Source organism: Oncorhynchus mykiss, chromosome 3 (genome assembly GCF_013265735.2).
Source record: "Oncorhynchus mykiss isolate Arlee chromosome 3, USDA_OmykA_1.1, whole genome shotgun sequence".
Lineage (NCBI taxonomy): Eukaryota > Metazoa > Chordata > Actinopteri > Salmoniformes > Salmonidae > Oncorhynchus > Oncorhynchus mykiss.
Window position 1 is genome coordinate 48,102,449 of NC_048567.1, and position 23,878 is coordinate 48,126,326.

General features: G+C 43.9%; 1 protein-coding gene across 1 annotated transcript in view; it reads right to left on the reverse strand.

The window, feature by feature from the left end:
- Positions 1-11,785: 11,785 nt before the first annotated feature.
- The window catches only part of LOC110520070 (potassium voltage-gated channel subfamily H member 7-like), a 55,824-nt gene continuing 43,731 nt past the window's right edge, over positions 11,786-23,878 (reverse strand). The window contains exons 7-10 of the mRNA XM_021597081.2: positions 16,574-16,973; positions 16,246-16,445; positions 16,091-16,093; positions 11,786-12,052 (exon numbers count right to left, since the gene is read on the reverse strand). Coding sequence (XP_021452756.2) covers positions 11,786-12,052; positions 16,091-16,093; positions 16,246-16,445; positions 16,574-16,973 — 870 coding nt within the window. The remainder of the gene's footprint in view (positions 12,053-16,090; positions 16,094-16,245; positions 16,446-16,573; positions 16,974-23,878) is intronic.

Consider the following 23,878-nt stretch of genomic DNA (forward strand, 5'->3'; position numbering starts at 1 on the left):
GGATGGTGCAGTTGCCATACAAAGGCAGTGATACAGCCTGACAGGATACTCTCAATTGTTCATCTATAAAACTTTGTGAGGGTCTTAGGGGCTAAGCCAAATTTCTTCAGCGTCCTGAGGTTGAAGAGACGCTGTTGTCTGTGTGGGTGGGTGGACCATTTCAGATCGTCAATGATGTGTATGCCGAGGAACTTGAAGCTTTTCACCTTCTCCACTGGTGTCCCGTCGATGCGGATGGGGGTGTACTGTCCTGAAGTCCACAATCAGCTCCTTCGTTTTGTTGACATTGAGGGAGAGATTGTATTCCTGGTACCACTCCACCAAAGCCCTTACCTCCTCCCTATAGGCTGTGTCGTCATTGTTGGTAATCAGGCCTATGACTGTTGTGTCGTCTGTAAACTTGATGAGTTGGAGGCTTGCGTGGCCATGCAGTTATGGGTGAACAGGGAGGGAGCTGAGCACACACCCTTGTGGGCCCCTATGTTGAGGATCAGCGTAGTGGAGGTGTTGTTTCCTACCTTCACCATCTGGTGGCGACCCGTCAGGAAGTCCAGGTCCCAGTTGCACAGAGCGGGGTTAACAGCCTTACGAGGGTTAACACGCTTAAACGTCTTACTCACGTCGGTCACAGAGAAGGAGAGCCCACAGTCCTTGGTAGCGGGTCACATCGGTGGCACTGTATTATCTTCAAAGTGGGCGAAGAAGGTGTTTAGCTTGTCCGGGAGCAAGACGTCGGGGTCCGCGATGTGGCTGGTTTCCCTTTTGTAATCCATGATTGCCTGTAAACCTTGCCACATATGTCTCGTGTCTGAGCCATTGAATTGTGACTCCACTTTGTCTCTGTACTGACGTTTTGCCTATTTGATTCTCTTACAGTCACCTAGCCGTGGTTAAATGTGGTTAAAAATGTTCAGTTTTGCGCAAATGCTGCCATCTATCCATGGTTTTTGGTTTGGGTAGATTGGGTAGTCACAGTGGGAACCACATCCCCTATACACTTCCTGATGAACTCAGTCACCATGTCCGTGTACACGTCAATGTTATTCTCATAGGCAACCCTGAACATGTCCCAGTCCGCGTGATCAAAACACGCGGACTGGGACATGTTGAAGCATGGATTTCGATTGTTCAGACCAGCGTTGAATAGACCTTAGCATGGGTACTTCCTGTTTTAGTTTCTGCCTATATGAAGGGGGGAGCAGAATGGAGTTGTGATCTGATTTGCCAGAGGGAGAGCGGGGGAGGGCCTTGTAGCCATCCTGGAAGGGAGAGTAACAATGTTTGAGAGTTTTTGAAGCGCGAGTACTACAGGCAATGTGTTGATAGAACTTCGGTAGCATTTTCATAAAATGTGTTTTGTTAAAATCCCCAGGTACAATAAGTTGCGGCCACAGGATATGTGGTTTCCAGTTTGCACAATCGTGGTATCGGCTTGAGGGGGAATATGTACGGCTCTGACTATAACCGAAGAGAATTCTCTTTGGGGGGGTAATACGGACGGCATTTGATTTGAAGGCATTATAGGTTGGTTGAACAAAAGGACTTGAGTTCCTGTACGTTATCACAATCACACCATGAGTAGTTGATCATGAAACATACACCCCCACATTTCTTCCTACAAGAGTTCTTTATTCCTGCCTGCACAACGTACTGAGAACCCAGCTGGCTGTATGGACAGGGACAGTATATCTGGAGAGAGCCATGATTCCGTGAAACAGAGTATGTTACAGTTCCTGATTTCTCTCTGGAAGGAGATCCTTGCCATGAGCCCATCTACTTTATTATTCAGGGACTGAACATTAGCCAGTAGTATACTGGGGTGGATGGTGTGCACACCTCCTGAGTCAGCCTAGAAATCCACTCCGAATACCTCTTCTCCACCGGCGGCGTCTTGGAGAAGCCTCGGGGATAAGTTCAATTGCCCTTGGGGGTACGAACAAAAGGATCCAATTCAGGAAGGTTGTGTTTTTGGTCGTAATGCTGGTGAGTTACTGTCGCTCTGATATCCAAAAGTTATTTCCGGCTGTATTTAATAACACAAAAAACATTCTGGGCTAATAATGTAAGAAATAACAGACAAAAAAACAAAATACAGAAAAATACAGTTGATTAGGAGCTAGAAGATGAGCTGCCATGTCTCTCGGCGTCATCGATCATGGTGATTCGATAGTATTTCAGTCTATATGCATACGTTTATCGTTTAGTGCAGCATCAATATCGATTTTTGTTTCACTGCGCAGCGCATGAGAACACTGGAATTATGCATACTGTCACTGATGGCTATATTTACAGGTCATGCCAGTCACATTAGTAGTGACTTGCGCCGGCAGTCACACCTTAAACGTTGTACAAGTCATTATGACTATGGAACCCTATTCCCCTACACAGTTTAAGATAGAACGCATTCAACTTTTATTCATTTGCAGAATATTCTGGATTATTGCACTTATATAGCTACACTCCAGCTGGTTTCTGCTCTTAGCAATCTGAGTATCTATGTTCATGGTAGCATATTTGTTGCATGAGTCACACTATTAGCATACATTTACGGTATAATTTCAGTCAACGTAGTTATATTTGATTCTTATTTGCAGCAGTAGATTGAAGCTTTTTATTAGCATGTCTTATGTGTTATGGATTTTAAATAGCGGGTCCTCCCTGTCAATCCATCTTGCATTCTAGTATTATTATTCTTATTCTATCATATGTTATTGTATGCTATTTTAGCAATCACTTCATTCTAGGCATCATGTATTAGTAGTTGTATTTATTCATTTTTTGTGCATTTTGTTATTTTCATGTCTTACATACTAGTTATATTATGTGTTGAGGCTGTAACTCGTAATGCTGTGGTGAATGCTTGCACATTCAGGTGTTAGCTGGAATTCTTTGCTTTATTTTCCACACACAGTATGGCATGGCTGCCAATATTGCATCCTGGCAGCATGTGCTGGTTAGGCTCTGTATACATCACCTAGGTGGATGTTGTGTTATTCATGCACACAGTGAGGTTGTTGTTACTTAGAAGGCAACACTAGCTATTCCTTCCACAGCATCTGCTGATGCATTGCAGTACAATGGCACATCATTTTAGGATAGTAGTGTCGGGTTCACCTAGGGGTCAGGAAAAGGGTTGTACCAAAATGTTTGATGTATTAGAATAATTGATTATGCTTATGTTTTATTAATAGAAGGGGAGGGGTTATAAGACCACATGTGTAGGGTCCTAGACTACAGATTAACAATATATACAGTGCCTTGCGAAAGTATTCGGCCCCCTTGAACTTTGCGACCTTTTGCCACATTTCAGGCTTCAAACTTAAAGAAATAAAACTGTATTTTTTTGTGAAGAATCAACAACAAGTGGGACACAATCATGAAGTGGAACGACATTTATTGGATATTTCAAACTTTTTTAACAAATCAAAAACTGAAAAATTGGGCGTGCAAAATTATTCAGCCCCCTTAAGTTAATACTTTGTAGCGCCACCTTTTGCTGCGATTACAGCTGTAAGTCGCTTGGGGTATGTCTCTATCAGTTTTGCACATCGAGAGACTGACATTTTTTCCCATTCCTCCTTGCAAAACAGCTCGAGCTCAGTGAGGTTGGATGGAGAGCATTTGTGAACAGCAGTTTTCAGTTCTTTCCACAGATTCTCGATTGGATTCAGGTCTGGACTTTGACTTGGCCATTCAAACACCTGGATATGTCTATTTTTGAACCATTCCATTGTAGATTTTGCTTTATGTTTTGGATCATTGTCTTGTTGGAAGACCAATCTCCGTCCCAGTCTCAGGTCTTTTGCAGACTCCATCAGGTTTTCTTCCAGAATGGTCCTGTATTTGGCTCCATCCATCTTCCCATCAATTTTAACCATCTTCCCTGTCTCTGCTGAAGAAAAGCAGGCCCAAACCATGATGCTGCCACCACCATGTTTGACAGTGGGGATGGTGTGTTCAGCTGTGTTGCTTTTACGCCAAACATAACGTTTTGCATTGTTGCCAAAAAGTTCAATTTTGGTTTCATCTGACCAGAGCACCTTCTTCCACATGTTTGGTGTGTCTCCCAGGTGGCTTGTGGCAAACTTTAATCAACACTTTTTATGGATATCTTTAAGAAATGGCTTTCTTCTTGCCACTCTTCCATAAAGGCCAGATTTGTGCAATATACGACTGATTGTTGTCCTATGGACAGAGTCTCCCACCTCAGCTGTAGATCTCTGCAGTTCATCCAGAGTGATCATGGGCCTCTTGGCTGCATCTCTGATCAGTCTTCTCCTTGTATGAGCTGAAAGTTTAGAGGGACGGCCAGGTCTTGGTAGATTTGCAGTGGTCTGATACTCCTTCCATTTCAATATTATCGCTTGCACAGTGCTCCTTGGGATGTTTTAAAGCTTGGGAAGTCTTTTTGTATCCAAATCCGGCTTTAAACTTCTTCACAACAGTATCTCGGACCTGCCTGGTGTGTTCCTTGTTCTTCATGATGCTCTCTGTGCTTTTAACGGACCTCTGAGACTATCACAGTGCAGGTGCATTTATACGGAGACTTGATTACACACAGGTGGATTGTATTTATCATCATTAGTTATTTAGGTCAACATTGGATCATTCAGAGATCCTCACTGAACTTCTGGAGAGAGTTTGCTGCACTGAAAGTAAAGGGGCTGAATAATTTTGCACGCACAATTTTTCAGTTTTTGATTTGTTAAAAAAGTTTGAAATATCCAATAAATGTCGTTCCACTTCATGATTGTGTCCCACTTGTTGTTGATTCTTCACAAAAAAATACAGTTTTATATCTTTATGTTTGAAGCCTGAAATGTGGCAAAAGGTCGCAAAGTTCAAGAGGGCCGAATACTTTCGCAAGGCACTGTATATATATTCATTACATAGTTTTAGAATTGTTCCACAGCTGTTTGCTATTTCTCTCACTCTCTTTTAAAGAGACCCCTCTTAGAAATGTGTGACTGAGACAGAACTCTGCAGGGGAGTGTGGGAGATAAGAGACATTCCACAATAAATCAACTTCGGGGAGTGGACATTTTATTGCCTAGCTTTTAGATAACACTGAAACCCTATGTTTGTATAGCTATAGATGCAGGGTTTTGGTAGAAAGGTCATGACGTAGTCAGTGACATCACTAAGGCGGGACTTCGGTTTAGTAAAACAACTTGAGACCTTTTGTTTGATGCAGAACTTACTCAAACATGCGTGCTATGTTCCTGATTGTCAATTTCTGTCTGCAATTGCATTAATAAAGGTTCTTGAATGATTTAATTAAAGATATTGTCATAATGCTAATTTGACCAATGAACCAATGATTTACAAGGATGTAATGAACAAACCCTAACAGTAGTAAGCAAGTTCATGTGCGTTATCATGCATGCTTGTACGTAACGCTTGTACAGCCATCTTATACCCGGATGCCGCTCACTAAGCGTGACTCATATCTACGGAATTGTGCTGGTCCAAATGTGTTGGTGCTACATGAACTGTTTATCAGTCAGTTATTGTGATATCTTGTGCTACTCGAATGCCGTTAGTCCGTCGTCAGCTAAGCTTACTGGGTATTTTCCTCACTAGTAAATATTCACAGGAGTACAAGCTCATTTTAAATTGATACTTCTGCCTAAACCTAACCTTTCTTCCTCAGATTTGGAATGGACACCTTGGTCCTTAGTATGTAAGCTGACGTGTATAGCTGTGCGGTGACGAATCAAAGCTTGCTATAGTTTCAGCATGTTGGATGGGCTGTTGATACTGGCATTACCTAGCATGTGGTGGGCTTGCTAAACACCCATATGGCGATCATTGTTGACGATCAAGCATTTATGGTCCCTTATGGGAAGCTCTGTTAGAGCTTATTCAGACACTCTTATGTGCAGGCATATCTAGTAATTTACAGTGCATTCGGAAAGTATTCAGACCCCTTGACCCGTTTTGTTACGTTACAGCCTTATTCTAAAATGTATTAAATAAAATATGTTCCTCATCAATCTACACAGAATACTCCATAATGTTGAAGCGAAAACCGCTACATATCTTTTGAAAATATACTACAAATGAAAAACACACATACCTTATTTACATAAGTATGCAGACCCTTTGCTATGAGACTCGAAATTGAGCTCAGGTGCATCCTGTTTCCATTGATCATCCTTGAGATGTTCCTACAACTTGATTGGAGTCCACCTGTGATAAATTAAATTGATTGGACATGATTTGGAAAGACAAACACCTTTCTATCAGTTGACAGTTCATGTCAGAGCAAAAACCAAGCCATGTCTGAAAGAATTGTCTGTAGAGTTCTGAGACAAGATTGTGACGAGGCAAAGTTCTTGGGAAGGGTACAGCATTGAAGGTCCCCAAGAACACAATGGCCTCAATCATTCTTAAATGGAAGAAGTTTGGAACCACCAAGACTCTTCCGAGAGCTGGCCGCCTGGCCAAACTGAGCATTTGGGGGAGAAGGGACTTGGTTAGGGAGGTCACCAAGAACCCGATGGTCACCCATGACAGAGCTCCAGAGTTCCTTTGTGGAGATGGGAGAACCTTCCAGTAGGACAACCATCTCTGCAGCACTCCACCAATCAGTCCTTTATGGTAGAGGGGCCAGACGGAAGCCACTCCTCAGTAAAAGGCAAATGACAGCCCGTTTGGAGTTTGCCAAAAGGCATACCATGAGAAACAAGATTCTTTGGTCTGATGAAACCAAGATTGAACTCTTTGGCCTGAATGCCAAGTGTCATGTCTGGAGGAAACCAAGAACCGATCATCACCTGGCCAATACCATCACTACGGTGAAGCATGGTGGTGGCAGCATCACACTGTGGGGATGTTTTTCAGTGGCAGGGACTGGGAGACTAGCCAGGATCGAGGCAAAGATGAACGGAACAAAGTACAGAGAGATCCTTGATGAAAACCTGCTCCAGAGTGCTCAGGACCTCAGAATGGGGCGAAGGTTCACCTTCCAACAGGACAACGACCCTAAGCACACAGTAAAGGCAATGCATGAGTGCCTTCAGGCCAAGTCTCTGAATGTCCTTGAGTGGCCCAGTCAGAGCCTGTACTTGAACCTGATCTAACATCTCTGGAGAGACCTGAAAATAGCTGTGCAGCAACGCTCCCCATCCAACCTGACAGAGCTTGAGTGGATCTGCAGAGAAGAATGGGAGACCCCCCCAAATACAGGTGTGCCAAGCTTGTATCATCATACTCAAGAAGACTTGAGATTGTAATCACTGCCAAAGGTGCTTTAACAAAGTACAGAGTAAAGGGTCTAAATACTTATGTAAATGTGATTTATTGTTAATTTTTATTTAAAAAAATATTTTTGCTTTGTCATTATGGGGTATTGTGTGAATATTGATTAGGGGGAAAAAAACAATTTAATCATTTTTAGAATAAGGCTCTAATGTAACAAAATTTGGAAAAAGTGAAGGGGTCTGAATACTTTCCGAATGAACTATATTGGGTCTATTTCTTTCGTTATCAGGTTAGACATTAGACATTAGCCTTTAGTTCAAGTAGACTATTTTTAGGTCTAGGTTTTCATTATCAGGTCACTCTCACTGTGCATGCTGCAGATGCATAAGCTACTGCTGAGCAATTTCAGTAGGACATTAGGCTATTTAGACAAAGTGGATACTTAGCTAACATTAGCTGCGGTTTTCGGGGTTTGTTAATTATACTGTATGTTTTATGCCATGTGATGGTATGCCATGGCTGAGCTGTGGCTCTCTGCAGCAGTCTACTGTATGGTCTTCTCTCTGTACAATGTCTTCTGTTATATAAACACATATGCCTTTTCTATTCCAATTTCAGTACGGCAAATGTGCCTTATGCTCCAATAGCAGGGATTCTGTTCAATTTGGGTGTCAGGACCCTTCAGCGTGCCGGCTGCTCAAGAATCCATCTGTCTGCCTACTCTCCATGGCCTAAGGAAAAGCAACAAACATATATCAGAATACAGTATCTCTCCTCTTTCTCAGTAGCACAAGTTTGAGTTCACGTTAAGGCAAGTGTTGGGTTTACATTACACTTTCCCAGAGGTCTGAATGAACAAAGTATTCCTTCCCTTTAATTGATTTCGTAAGATCTGTTTGCATTATGGACTGTCAAATTTGGAACATTGTCATCATCACCAGAACTAAGATCACTTTGTCCTCTCTTTCATGTTATGCTGCCTGCATGCTGAGCTTGGGCAGCACCTGGCAAACCTCTGTTCAACATTGATGCTGGTAATCAGTGACAAGATACTGGAACTCATCACGGCTCTGGTTCCTTCGTCAGAGCTGAGGGCTCGGTCTGAGCTATTGGCGCCCAATTCTGAATCGGCGCTGCTACTGTTTCTCAATTGATCCTGGCTTCACTCTGATCCTCTGCTACTACGAGGTTAAAATTGATGTATTCCGAGATTGCGAAACCTACCTGAGTTGATGCAGTATTGCTATATGATCATGATTGTCAGCCCGTGCATAAGTAGAATATCCTCATACACCAAGATGAGAGCTCTCTCTGCCTCCTGGGCTTCAAAAGAGCCATCTTCAGGCAATGCGAAAGGTTACCCTCAATGGATTCACATTAAGGGAAGGGTGTTCTGGTTCATACAATGATATTATTAGAGGCAGTCGTCTTATGGATTTCTACAGGATTGTTTTACGGTTGGGGAATACACTTTGCACAAATTTTTCTTTAATCATTGCATTAACCCACGATTTTCCGATTTAATTATCGACACTCACATTCCCAAACGAATAGGAAGGGTAAAGGCATGCCATTTGTCACTGCTCAAACTAACACTGGTTTCTGTCCTTTATTCCATGTTACGCTACCCGCAGTAGCGACCACTGGCCACGCTGGGCGATCAATTATTCATCACGGATGCGAGATACTGGTTTACATCACGGCTCTGTCTCCTCTGCAAACGCTGCGGGCTATCTCCTGATATGCAGAACATTTTAATTTAGCATCGGTGCTGCTTCCATGACTTCTCTCTGTCCCTGCGTCCACACTGACGACCATGGCACGTGGTCCTGTGCTTCCTATGAATGCTATATTAGATTACAACGCCAGGGAGATTTTGGATGCCAAAAGTTAATCTACGATTTCCATGTTTTACATAGTTTGCCGTGTCGGTGTTCGGCCCACAGTCAATAGCATTGCTTTGGTGGTTATCGTAATAATGTTCAGTGGATATTAGCACAGGTGGTTTGGCTGGGTGCTTAATACTTAGGATGTATTGTAGTAGATATTTCACGTCGGCCATAGATTAGGCTACTCATATAGTTCAGTGTTGGCACCTGTCGGTGCTTCTTTAGGGCGGCTGGGTTCAAACTGCTGAGTGGCAGGGTAAGCAGATGGTCACATGTGCCAAGATTGACGCTCATCTTGCCTCAAGCGAGGGTACCCGGCGATACGTCACAAGAGATACATCAAAGTTATACGTGGCTCAGTATGCACGTATGATTAACAATCTATTTAAGATTAATTTGCGTGATAGGATTCCTTTAGGGGGTCATTCGATGATAATATTTTCAACGGCGCTTCTGCCATAGCTACACCTAAGCGTCTGGCGTAAAGTTCTGCAGTTTTGGGGGATTGGGATAATTTACCGCACCCACTGCCCGTAGGCTATATCTTATAATGGATGCTTCGCTCCGGCAGTGAGTTACCCTGAAGGAGTAGAGCCTATATTGCAAAATCTTGCGTTATTCATTGCTGAACAAATGGTTAAACATTTTTCAACGTGCCGTTTTCTTTCTGAAATTAAGCGGAGCCGGGTTCAGAAAGGAAACCCGAGTGCCCCGCCTCAGCTGACCCATCAGCTGAGATAGTACCAATTAGAGGCTAGTATTAATCACTCCTACCTTATTGGGTGGGTATTTAAGCTTTACGGGTCTGCTCTCTCAACCTGCTGCTGCATGCTGCTTACCGCTACTCTGGCCTGGCTTTCTGCTCCCATCAGCAACCCAGCCTCCACCTGTTAGGTTATGTGTTCATGCAAGGGGGATTGGTAGAGCTTGCACTGTTGAACAAACGGTTAAACATATCTCTATGCAGAGTTTTCTTTCTGAAGTCGGGTAGGCTTCTATTCCCAAGGTCCTGTCTGTTAAGGCGTTAGGACTGTTCATCAGACAGGGTGGAGGCTCTGACATTTCCGTGAAGCGGTTCCGCGTGAGACTGTTTTGCGATATCAAAGAGCACAGGGAAATGGCTGTCGCTGCTCTTTTAATGGCTGCAAATCTTTAAATGCTCTGCTGAGAGCATGATAAGATTTTTCCGGCCACTAAGGAGAACCATTATGTAATTTTGTCATTTGTGTGAACTACCCCTTTAAGCCTAGCTATATGCTTCTGTTCTGTGTTCCTTCACTTTTGTAGCTATTAAACTAGCATTACACTGTGCTCTTCGAAGTTGCCAAACAGTCTCACACAGTGGCACTTAATAGAAATGTCAGAGCCTCCATCATGTCTGATGAACAGTCCTAATGCCTTAACAGACAGGACCTTAAGAATGGAAGCCTTTCTAACTTCTCTAGTCACGGTTCTTGTCTAAATGTGAGAAGTAAAATCATAACCAGGTAAGACAACTGGTATAAAATACATTCAGGTGTTTAAGCTTACGAGGAGAATGTTACGATTCTGGGTAGCCTAGACAGAACACATTGTTCCAGTCAGTTGTTGGATTTGAACAAGAGGTCTGCTGCAGTGGATCAGTGTTTGAAAAACCGCCCATCTTTCCTTTGGGAGGTGGCACTGTGTATCCCTGCCTGAGCTGACATCTAGCGCAACATATCTGCAAATATCATACGAGCACGAAGATCCTACCATGGTCTAGGACGGAATCATTCGAATCAATCATTTAAATCAACTCGTCCAGCAAACATGCAAAAAAAAAAAAAAATGTCTGCTTTAATTGTATAAACACAGAAGAAATTAATTGTAATATTAATGCTCATGCTCATGCCAGAGTAAGTGCTCCTTAAACCATTGTTAGAAAAATGTCTCACCAACCACAGTTCTCCACTTGGTTGGGTCCTTTCAATACTGCCCTGACAGTACAGTAAGTAGCAATGTGTCTTGTCATGCCTCAAAAAGCTACCAATAAGCATTAGCATGTTTTCCAATCAGCATGTATGAGAGCCTGGAGTTTTTACTGCTCAGATCACATGGTCATGAAAAACTCTTAGCCTTAAAGGAAAACTCCACCCAAAAACTATTTTTTTTTTTTTCCCCCATTGTCCTGTTGTTGATATAGTCCCAAAATGTTTTGCATGTGAGCAATTGTTTAAAAAAAATTCAAAATACAGAAATACAGCCGGTATGATGCATTTTGTATCATGGGATTCTGCGTTTTGCATCATATGATGCTAAATGCAATATACCCGATGTGATGCTAAATGTATCTTACCGTCTGTATTTCTGTATTTTGAAAGTTGATTGCTCACATGCAAAACAAATACAAATGGATTGTTTTTGGGTGGAGTTTTCCATTAACAACTAGTATATAATTTTATAATGTAGGAGTTTCACTTGACCATATGGCAACAGGTAGCCTAGTGGTTAGAGCATAGGGCCAGTAACCAAAAGGTTGCTGGATCAAATCCCTGAAGTGACAAGGTGAAAATATGTTGTTCTACCCCTGAACAAGGCTGTTAACCCACTGTTCCCTGGTAGGCTGTCATTGTAATTAATATACTTTTCTTAACTGACTTACCTGGTTAAATTTAAAAATAAAACATATGATCTGACCAGGAAAAAAATCACCCATTTCTATTTATAGTTCAACTGCATTTACCCAGAATGGCCACCACAATGTCATCCTTCAAGATCTCTATGGAGCCCCGAGACAGGAAGTAAAGTGCTGTGAGGACGTCTCCAGAGTGGACCAGGGTGTCCCCTGGGGGGGCGTGGGTGGTCTGGAAGCGCATGGCCAGGGCTCTCAGGCAGCCCTTGGTAGCTCCATGGAAGGCCTTGCAGCTCTCCAACAGATCCTGGTTGAGGTGGAGGCAGATATCTGCCTGAAGACACTCAGGGAATCCTTTTAACACCTACAGTATGTGTGGAGAAATTGAACAATTATAGGATGCAGCCAACGTGGATCACCTCTTGAGTCAACCAATTGGGTTTTATATATTTGTTTTCATAGTTATGATCACCCTTCTCAAATGGTTACGGTATCTCAAAAGTGTTTTCATCTCCTGGAATTTAAAGTAGGCTACCTGTAGTGACAAAAACAATAAAAGGATATACTTACCTTTACAATACATAGGAATGAACCTAGGTTAAACTATTCCTCTGTTGGCCCACATGGAAATTACTATGATAATGAAGTGTTTCAGTGATGTAAAGTGATGCAAATGTAACTACTGTATACACTCACACAGACTGTTCAGACCTTTTTTCACAATGAAAGATACTGTACGTTTTTAGAAACAGGAAGTACCGATGACGCGCTCAATACGGAAGTGGTCCGATGAAGCGGATGCTAAGCTACCAGACTGTAATATGTTCCAGGATTCATCCGATGGCATTGAGGAGTTTACAAGATCAGTCACTGGCATAATTAATAAGTGCATTGACGAAGTCGTCTCTACAGTGACTGTACGTACATATCCCAACCAGAAGCCATGGATTACAGTCAACGTCTGCACTTAGCTAAAGGCTAGAGCCGCCGCTTTCAAGGAGCGGGACACTAATCCAGACTCTTATAAGAAATCATGCTACGCCCTCCGACAAACCATCAAACAGGCAACACGTCAATACAGGACTAAGATCGAATCCTACTACACCGGCTCTGACGCTCATTGGATGTGGCAAGGATTGTAAACTATCACAGAGTACAAAGGAAAACCCAGCCGCGAGCTGCCCATTGATGCAAGCCTACTAGACGAGCTAAATGCCTATGCTTACTATGCTCGCTTTGAGGCTAGCAACACTGAACCATGTATGAGAGAACCAGCTATTCTGGATGATCACACTCTCCATAGCCAATGTAAGTAAGACATTTTAAACAGATTACCAGGATATGTACATGGAGCATGCGCTGACCTGCTGCCAAGTGTCTTCACAGACATTTTCAACCTCTCACTGATCCAGTCTGTAATACCTACATGTTTCAAGCAGACCCCCAAAGTCCCTGTGCCCAAGAACGCCAAGGTAACATGTCTAAATGACTATCGCCCCGTATAACTCACATCTGTAGCCATGAAATGCTTTGAAAGGCTGGTCATGTTTCACATCAACACCATTATACCAGACACCCTGGACCCACTCCAATTTGCATACCGCACCAACAGATCCACAGATGACACAATCTCTTGTCATGACTCTCCTGTGAGGATCCAAAGATCCGGTTAAAACTGGATCAGCTCTACAGAGCTCTGTCTCCCTCAGAGAGGGGGGGGGGTTGATGTGGTGGCTTTATGACACCTCACGTCAATTGTAAATTGTAATGCAGCAGGCCGACTCCTTTTGGTTTCTAGTTTGGGTGATTGAAATGTCTTTGTGTCTTATGAAGAGTTTGCTGCCCAAAACTACAACAAAAAACAAAGGACACTGGGACAATATATTTCAACATCCGAATGTTGGGAATGATGAGAGATGGAATATGGAAAATTAATGTCTATTTTGTGATGTCATAAAAAGGCTGAGAAAGACATTAGAAAAGAAACATTGTAACTTTAAGAGCTTTCACACTTTACATATCAGGTTTACATCTAAATGTTGTAAAAATGATGTGATAAAAAAAATATGAGAATACTGTTGTGAAGATAGCAATGTGATTTTAGCCTTCTAAATGAGACTTGGGCATGGCTACTGACTGGGCACAAGTGAGCTCAGAGTTCGTGTCAACATGAGGGAACACCCTCCAAGACCAGAGTGCTTAAAAGGACTCACTAATCAAATCAAATGTATTTATATAGCCCTTCGTACATCAGCTGATATCTCAAAGTGCTGTACATATTAGACCAGAGAACGTGAGGTCATGGCCCACACGTTGAAATGGTTAAAACTACAAGACCAGACAGCGTGGAGCGGTGGCTACACGGCTGAAAATGGTAAGACCCTCTGAAACTCTTAACGAGTGAAGAAGTTAAAGACTAGACCAAACATTCACAGTCGGCATCTGTGTATGTAAAGTAGTCTAGGATATTTGACTGAAGATGAGAGGGGAGAACAGATCCCTCTCACCACCTGAGGTATCTATTCTAATGAACACTCCAAGACAGAAAAAGCCTACAACTAAGAAGGACATTGCGACCTCTAGTGGACAACCAGAGACTTACATCAAACCACTTCCCATAGACGGATCGAGTGGTTTCGACAGGGAAATATAATCTACTCGTAAACATATATTGCATTTCTAATCCGAATGAGCGGTTGTTAGGGTGCTAAATATTCTGGTTACGGTGAGTGTTGTTTCCAAATGTATGTACATATATGTACATACCCCTCTCTTTCCATTGTGTAACCAAACGGTCATGCTTTTGCTAGTACCTCTGTAAACAACTGCTCCCGTGGTGCCCCAAATTCCTAATGAGTTAATTGTTACATGATTCATTTAATGTAGTAATAATTAAATGTAGTAGGTAATTATTTGATTAATAGCAGTCATTACATTAATAATGTCACAACACTCTATTTCCCTCCACACTGCCCTTATCCACCTGGACAAGAGGGACACCTGTGAGAACGGTTGTTCACTGAATACCTGTACATCCCTCCAAGCTCATCCCTACGCTAAGGACCCTAGGACTGAACGCCTCCCTCTGCAACTGGACCCTGGACTTCCTGACAGAATGCCCCCAGGTGGTGAGAGTGGGCAACAACACATCTTCCACGCTGAGCCTCAACACAGGGCCCCTCAAGGGTACGTGCTTGGTGGCCGGGCATGACTCCTACACCATCATCAAGTTTGCCGATGACACAACAGTGGTAGGCTTGATCACCCAAAACGATAAGACAGCCTGTAGGGATCTCTAATCCCTGCAGCAATGTTCCAACATCTAGTGGAAAGACTTCCCAGAAGAGGGGAGACTGTTATAGCAGCAAAGGGGGGGACCAACTCCATATTAACACATTGACTCTGTACTCTGTACCGGAACCCCCTTCATATAGCCTGGCTACTGTTATTTTATTGTTGCTCCTTATATTTCTATAATTATTTTTTTTAAACTACATTGTTGGTTAAGGGTTGTAAGTAAGCATTTCAATGTAAGGTCTACATCTGTTGTTCTCGGCACGTGACAAATAGAATTTGATTTGATTTTGTAATAAGATGTTCGACGAGCAGGTGTCCACATACTTTTGGTCTTGCAGTGTAGTTAGTCCGGGTAAATATTTGGTAAGCTATTTAACTATGTGCATTGACCCTTATTGCACACCATTTTTTGACTCATCACATAATGCTGCTGCTACTGTCACTTAATTACAGTATATGTACATATCTACCTCAATTACCTCGTACCCCTACACATCGACTCGGTACTGGTACCCGTGTATATCGCCAAGATATCGTTAGTCATTATGTATTTATTATTATGTGTTTTACTTTTCTGTTATTTCTCTATTTTCTTACTCTGCTTTGTTGGGAAGGTAAGAATTTCACTCTTCCTCTACAGCTGTTGTTTACGAAGCATGGTGACGAATAAAATTGTATTTGATTTTATAAGAAGAAAACACTACTATATCCTTTCAGCAAGCTCATGCAGCCACATGCAAGCCAACCTGTGACATATGCCCTTAGCCTCAGCGCAAGGCACTCTTGTAATGAGAATCCGGCATGCATGTGGAAGCTCAGTGTTGGCACACAGAACACAGGAGATGGTATGGAAACTGAAACACTTCACTCAAAAACTGAAAAGAAAAGTGGTGATGATGACAATGACAATGGTCGTGGTTTATGGTGTGGCTGATTTGTCTTCTGTCGACACATGATGGGTTATTATGAGATGTTTTGAGAGCCAAATATTATAATATGTTTTGAAAGCCAAAGAAAAATGTCAAGCAATTAAGCGAAAATGGAAATGGTTACAGTGCATACTTTCACATTATATGTATATAATATAATAATATAGAATATATACCTCCTGCTCTTACCAGCGTAGATGTTATTCCAATCGAAAAGCAGAAATAAAAAATAAAAATGTTTTTTTTTAAAGCATTTTGCACGAGGATCACATTGGCAAGAAAGAGGATTTAACTATGTTGGTATGCTGATTTGAGGTTCTGTTCTGTTTACCGTGTTCATGTCGATGCCGTTGGTGTAGGTCCAGGAGTGTTGGAAGTACTCCTCCAGTCTCTGCTTTAGTGGGTTGGGGATCTGATGGAAGCGGATGAACTCTCGAACCCGGAGCATCTGGGTGTGGTATCTTGCTGTGCCAGAGTACAGCCGCTGGATGATGGCTGAGACGTTACCGAAGATGCTGGCATACATGAGGGCTGAACAACACAGACATATATAAAGGCAGGGGTACAATTATTTGGTGTTTTCATAATATGCATTGATTTGTACAACCAATCTCGTCAATTTAAGGACAAAAGTTACACAATGAATAGTTCAGACTCACAGCCGATCAGCATGACACAGATAGAGAAGATCTTTTCTGAGTTGGTATTTGGGGAGACATTCCCAAAGCCCACGCTGGTTAGACTGCTGAATGTGAAGTAAAGTGCTGTGACATATTTGTCCTTGATGGAGGGCCCAGAACTAGGGTCACTGTAGTTATACCTCTTGCCAATGGAGACACCCAGATTGTCGAGCCAACCAATCTTGTGCTCCAGGTAAGGCTTCTCCACATTGCCAATGGCGTACCATATGCAGGCTAGCCAGTGAGCAATAAGTGCAAAGATGCACATGAGTAGCATTAGCACAGCAGCTCCATACTCAGAGTAACGATCCAGTTTCCTGGCCACACGCACCAATCGCAGCAGTCGGGCTGTCTTTAACAGGCCAATCAGAGTGGTAGTCTAAAGAGACAAAACATACGGTGCATATTTAACAAGCACTCCAAGAGACATGACCAGACACTGTGAAATATGTTCCACCTTTTACTAAAGAAATACTGAGTGTAAAAAACATTAAGAACACCTTGTCTTTCCATGACATAGACTGACCAGGTGCATCCAGGTGGAAGCTATGGTCCCTTATTGATGTCACTTATTAAATCCACTTCAATCCGTGTAGGCGAAGGGGAGGAGACAGGTTAAAGAAGGATTTTTTAAGCCTTGAGACAATTGACACATGGATAGGGAAGACAAAATATGTGCCTTTGAACAGGGTATGGTAGTAGGTGCCAGGCGCACCGGTTTGTGTCAAGAACTGCAATGCTGCTGGGTTTTCATGCTCAACCGTTTCCCATGTGTATCAAGAATGGTTCACCACCCAATGACATCCAACCAACTTTATACAACTGTGGGAAGCATTGGAGTCAACATGGGCCAGCATCCCTGTGGAACGCTTTCGACACCTTGTAGAGGTGGGGTGCCACTCAATATTAGAAAGGTGTTCCTAGTGTTTGGTATACTCAATGTATTTACTGCATTTGATTTATATGCAAAGTGTGCACTAACTTACAGTATATTAATATCACACAGCTGCATTAAAATATACTTCAGTCCGACAGATGTTTTACCAAAGTTAGCTTACACCTCTGCTTTAAAAAAGGCTGGAAAAAGAGTCAAATTCACTATTTCAACAGTAATGAGCTTTCTCAGCACTCGTCTCAACAGTATAATTCAAAGACTTAATCTTGGCGACTTTCAATGTAATGACTCTCTGGTCAAGGACGAATTAACACGGAGCTGTGATACAAGCAGCCGGCAGATAAATCCTGCTTTATTGAAGTCTGGGTGGGAGGAAGGCAACACAATGAATGATACCTAGGGAGGTTGCTGCTTGCTCTCTCATCAGCAATGGCTACACTTACACCATCGTTCTCTTTAGGGAGATAATTTGTTTACTTGACAATTAATATGACCCTGGCTGCCATTCATTATTTTTAAAGGGTCCGTAATTGATAACACTGACAGTGGTTCTAATGTACAGTGGGGTGCATAATTATTGGCACCCTTAAAGTGGAAATGACAGCATTTTCACTACATTGCAGATATTTAACAGACAATCATCAGTCAAAAATATCAAATTCACAGTTTTTGCTACAAAACCGACTTAATAAGAGGTTTTAAAAATTGGTTCCATTTGACTCAGCATTCCATGACGTATTATAATGATGGGGCGGTGGGTCAGATGCAGGTGCAACGATTTAATAAAACCAAGAACGCGACACTAACATAAGGTAGAACACCAATACACAAGAATAACACCAAATGGTGAGTGTACATGGGAGAGTGACATATAAAGGGGAGGAAATTATGAAGGTAATGTGAATCAGGTGTGAATTATAATGAGTAACAGGTGCGCGTAATGATGAATCCCAGGACCGGTGGTTAGTACTCTGGCAACGTCGTACGCCGGAGGGGAGGAGCAGACGTGACAGTACCCCCTCCCCTCTAACGTGCGGCTCCAGCCGCAGGACGACGCCGACCAGGGGGACAACCCCGAGGACGAGGAGCGGGTTGGTCCGGTTGGAGAAGGGGTAAATCACGTATGATGTTGGGGTTCAGAATGTCCTCCACCGGAACCCAACACCGCTCCTCTGGGCCATACTTTGCCCAGTTCACCAGAAACTGGAGCAGACCCCCACAACGTCAGGAGTCCAGTAAGGATCTGACAGCGTACCCCGGGCCCCCCTCGATGTCAAGGAGGTGTGAGGGACAGCATCAGCTAGGGGACCAGGAACAACTGGCCTGAGATGGGAGACATGTTAAGAGGGTGAGATACGGTAGTGACTGGGTAATTGTATCTTGTATGTCACCCTCCGGAGAACCTTGAATGGCCCCACAAACTGGGGGATCAGTTTCTTGCAGGGCAGGCAGAGTGGGAGGTTCCTGGTAGAGAGCCAGACGCGATCCCCAGGATGGAACACAGGGGTCTCACTGCGGTGACGGTCTGCCTGTTCCTTCTGACAATGGACGGGAAGCCAAGGTCACTGAGGCACGGGAAGCGGCAGGAGCTTCCCTGCTGGAGCATTCCGGGGGGACTTGGTTTGAACACACACGGAACAGGAGTTGACATACCGTGTAACATACTGCACCATGGTGGGCCACCAGTGTTTCTCAGTGAGGGAATGGATGGTGCGAGAAATACCTGGATATCCAGCGACAACAGCTGTGTGCCCAGTCCAGCAGCCTATCCCTTATCCCTGTGGGAACGTAGATGCGCGTGGGAGGACAATATCTGGGTGCAGGCTCCCTCTCTATAGTCTGGCGAATGTCCATTTCTATGTTCCAAACCACTGGACCCACGATTCAGGAGGATGGGATTATGGGTGCCCTCTGGACAGGACCCTCTCCGAATTGTAGATACGGTCTACCTCAAACACAAAAGGTAGCATGGGATCTGTGTTTCAGCAAAGGGGCGGAGGTGAAACGCCCCTTGAGGAGACGAAAGGCCTCGTCAACTGCTGGAGGCCAACCCAACCTTGAGGAGGGAGGGAGGTGAGAGGGGCGGTGACGGCGCTGAAGTTCCTGATGAAGCGGCGGTAAAAGTTGGCAAACCCCAAAAACCATTGTAACCCCTTGGTGGTTGGGACTGGCCATGACCTTACCGCATCTACCTTCTTGTTCTACATCCTCACTCCCTGCGGGCTGATTTGGTAGCCCAAGGAGGAGACAGCCCTCTGGTGGAATTGGCACTTCTCCGCCTTGACAAACAGGTGGTTAGCCAAGAGGCATTCCAGGACTGCTCAAACGTGAGTGATGTGATCTTCCAGGTTGGTCGAGAAGATTAGGATGGCATCGGTGTAAACAGTCACCTGACGTCCTACCGTGTCCCTAAACACCTCGTTGACAAATGCCTGGAACATTGACGGAGCATTGGCTAAGCCAAAGGGCATAACCAAGTACTCGTAGTGACCAGACATTGTGCTGAACGCCGTCTTCCACTCATCCCCTTACGGATGCAAATGAGATTGTAGGCACTCCGCAGGTCCAGTTTGGTGAAGAACTGGGCCCCACGGAGCTGCTCGATGGCACCAATGGGAGAGGGTATGATATTTTGTGGTGATGTCATTGAGTCCACGTTAATCGATACAAGGGTGTAATCCCCCCTCCTTCTTGGCCACGAAGAAGAAGGTAGCGCGGGTCTTGGAGAATACCTCCCTTAGATCCTGATATTCCTCTGGGATGTTGGGCTGGAGGGCAACCACAGAACTCTCAACCGATGTGGAACCACAGGGGACAGGGAAGCAGGTCTTCCGGCATTCAGGTGACCAGTCAGTGATTCTCATACCTGACCATGAGATGGTAGGGTTCTGGCGCTAAAGCCAAGGTAGGCAGAGGATGCTCTTGTGACCTGGTGCACTGGTGATGAAGGGGATGTTTTCCTGGTGATTGGGCTCCACTGTGAGGGTGAGTGGTTGGGTGATGTGTGTGATTGTTCTGGATCCTAGAGGCCGACAATCAAGACCTCGAACCGGTAAAGGAGAGGAGAGCGGGTATGTAGTAATATTGAGAGAGGGGGCAAGGGTTCATAGTCACCGGAATCCACTAAAGCTGTAGACACGGGGAATGAGGGACAGTCAACCAGAGTGAAGGGTACTACAAAGAGTCTAACAGGAAGAGCAGTAGATGGAATACTCACTCATGGTCCAGGTGATGTAACATCACGTGACTGTTCCTCTGCTCTAGTGGATACCTGATTCTGAAGTAACAGACACCGCTGGTGCTTGGGCCCTCCCTGGCCACAGTACAGACAGAGCCCCAGCTGTATCCGTCTGAGTCGTCCACCGCTGGAAGGCATGTGACCCCTACCTCCATGGGTTCAGGCACTCGCCGAAAGAGGGAGAGAAGCGATGAAGATGCCGATGCTCCCGAAGGAGGTTATCCAGATGGATGGCCATCGCAATGAGTGCGTCCAGGGTGAGGTTGTCATCTCGGCAGGCCAGTTCCGTCTGGCCCTCCTCACGCAGACTTCCTCTAAATAACGTGCTGAGCGCCGGCTCATTCCATCCACTGGAAGCTGCTACTGTCCGGAAGGTAAGCGCATACTCAGCAGCCGTCTGATTCCCCTGCTGGAGCTGAAGCAGACGCTGACCTCCCTCTGCCCTCGGAGGGATGATCGAAAATACATTTAAACAGAGCCATGAACCCCTCATGAGACTCAAGCTCCTCCTCTCACCCAGATGGCTGTAGCCCACTCCAATTCCCGCCTAGTCAGCAGAAAAATAACCATGGCAACCTTAGATCTCTCAGTGGAGGGGGCTCCCATCTGATGTGCGAAATAGAGGGAGCACTGAAGGAGGAAGCCACGGCATTTGGATGGTGTCCCGTCATATTTCTCTGGGAGGGATAGACGGGCATCGCTGACCTGAGCGATGGTCTGGTGTGCTGACTCGGTGGGTAGACTGGCTCTAGAATATCCTCCGCTGACTCGTTGGATAGACTGGCTCTAGATTATCCTCCGCTGTTGAGACGTTGTAGACTGTGGAGAACATCTTCCATGGCCGTCCCCAGTTGAGCCAGCTGATCATGGTGTTGACAAAGAACGTCACCTTGTTCATCAATCGTCCGGTTGTCCTGCTGCTTCCATTCCATATTTTGAGTTGGTATTCTGTAATGATGGGGCGGTGAGTCAGAAGCAGGTGCAACTAACATAAGGCAGACCGCCAATACACAAGAACAATACCAACTGATGAGTGACCATAGAGTGTGACATATAAAGGGGAGGAAATGATGAAGGTAATGGAGTCCAGGTGTGAATCATAATGATTAACAGGTGTGCATAATGATGAGTGCCAGGTGTGCGCAATGATGGACCGGTGGTTAGTACTCTGGCAACGTCATTGGCCGGATGCAGTTTAATGCATGATTAATATAATTCACCAATACATTTCTTGGTAGTCCAAAAAATATTGTTATTAGGTTGTAAATCACAGCTGGCTTGGTACATTGTTTGCTGCCTCCATTCGGGATCCACTGTTTCAGTTTACATGATTCAATATTTAGGACAAAAACTGACGAATGTAACTAACTCTGTGAATGTCAATACAATCAAACTAGCAAGGGCAATGATCACAAGTCAGTCATAACGTGGCTAATAGGTTAGCGTATCTATTTATGTAGCAAGCTAAAGACACAGAGCCTAACATTAGCTACAGTAGATAGCTAGCTATCTGCTAGGAGGATGTCATGTCATTGGAGGAGCAGATGATTGACTGATGTTTCCCCTGATATCGTTTTTTGGTGGCTATACACAGCTAGAGATGCAGGTGTCATTTGGTTAGCTAGAAAGAATTTGAACGACTTATCACAGTTAGCATATCTCTTGCGTTTGCAAATTCACTGGCCATCTACTCAGACTTCAGCGTACTCTCGTCTGAGTGTGTCAGAGTGCAGAACAACTGATGAATTTAAAAATGAGCAACACCCGCTGAATATGACCGGTATAAGCAAAACGTAGGCAAAAAAAAAAAAAAAGTTAGTCATGACCGCTCTAGATAACATGTAAACAGCCTAACCACCTTTGCTAGGGTGAATAAAATGGTCAGAGTGAGGTGTTCTCTCGTTTGTGTCTGGAAGTAGCTAGATAGCAAGCTAGTCAACTTTAGCCAGTTAGCTTGGGTGCTTGCTTGGGACAAGCAAAAGGACGAGTAGGCTACAGCTGCAGAAGGACAAGTAGGATACACTTACCCATTGTGTATCAGTGCGATTTTGACTGCCAGCTAGCTGAAAATGTTTGAGAGGGTTTATCTAATGTTGCTTCGTTAGATTTTAGCTCATCTTGCTCTGGCTAGCATTAGTTGTTGATGTGCATAACTGAGAGAGCCTACATATTAGTGGTTGTTTGATAAAAAGGACTTTAAAGTTCCCAGATGTAAGAGGACTCCCACGGTATTTACTGTACATATTTTCAGAAATCAATTCAGGTGTATTTTGTGGCTTTTGGCTAATGCGTTCTAATGATCTAAAGTCGCGCTGTTGCAACTGCCTGGAAACACACAGTCCAGTTTAAAGTATATGATGGCAGGCCAGTGTGGCAAATGGCTTGTTTGCATAAAGGCCTACTGTAGCTCTGATTGGCTATGGCGCACTGGTCTGTGTAGACTCAAGTCATGGACGAGACAGAGGTTTTTATTACGTTTTCTTTACTGCAATGTCTATTGATTGTCCAAATGCACGGCCTCATTCCCACTCTATATTGTTATAGAATATTCACAAATGCTTTGGTATACGTAATTCCCAAACATTCTAAGAATTTATGAAAATGTGAAAATGACCATATCTTAGTGCTCACTTGTGAGAATATTTTTTTTAAGTGTCATATTCTTCCTGAGGGTGTATATGAATAGATCTTAATAAGATGTCATGTTGCTAAAAAAGACTGTATAAAATAAATAATACAAATACTGAGCTAAACGTCCTCTCGCTGTCAACTGCGTTTATTTTCAGCAAACTTAACATGTGTAAATGTTTGTATGAACATAACAAGATTCAACAACTGAGACATAAACTGAACAAGTTCCACAGACATGTGACAAACAGAAATGGAATAATGTGTCCCTGAACAAAGGGGGAGTCAAAATCAAAGTAACAGTCAGTATCTGGTGTGGCCACCAGCTGCATTAAGTACTGCAGTGCATCTCCTCGTCATGGACTGCACCAGATTTGCCAGTTCTTGTTGTGAGAGGTTACCCCACACGAGCAGTATGGCTGGTGGCATTGTCACGCTGGAGGGTCAAGTCAAGATGAGCCTGCAGGAAGGGTACCACATGAGGGAGGAGGATGTCTTCCCTGTAACGCACAGCGTTGAGATT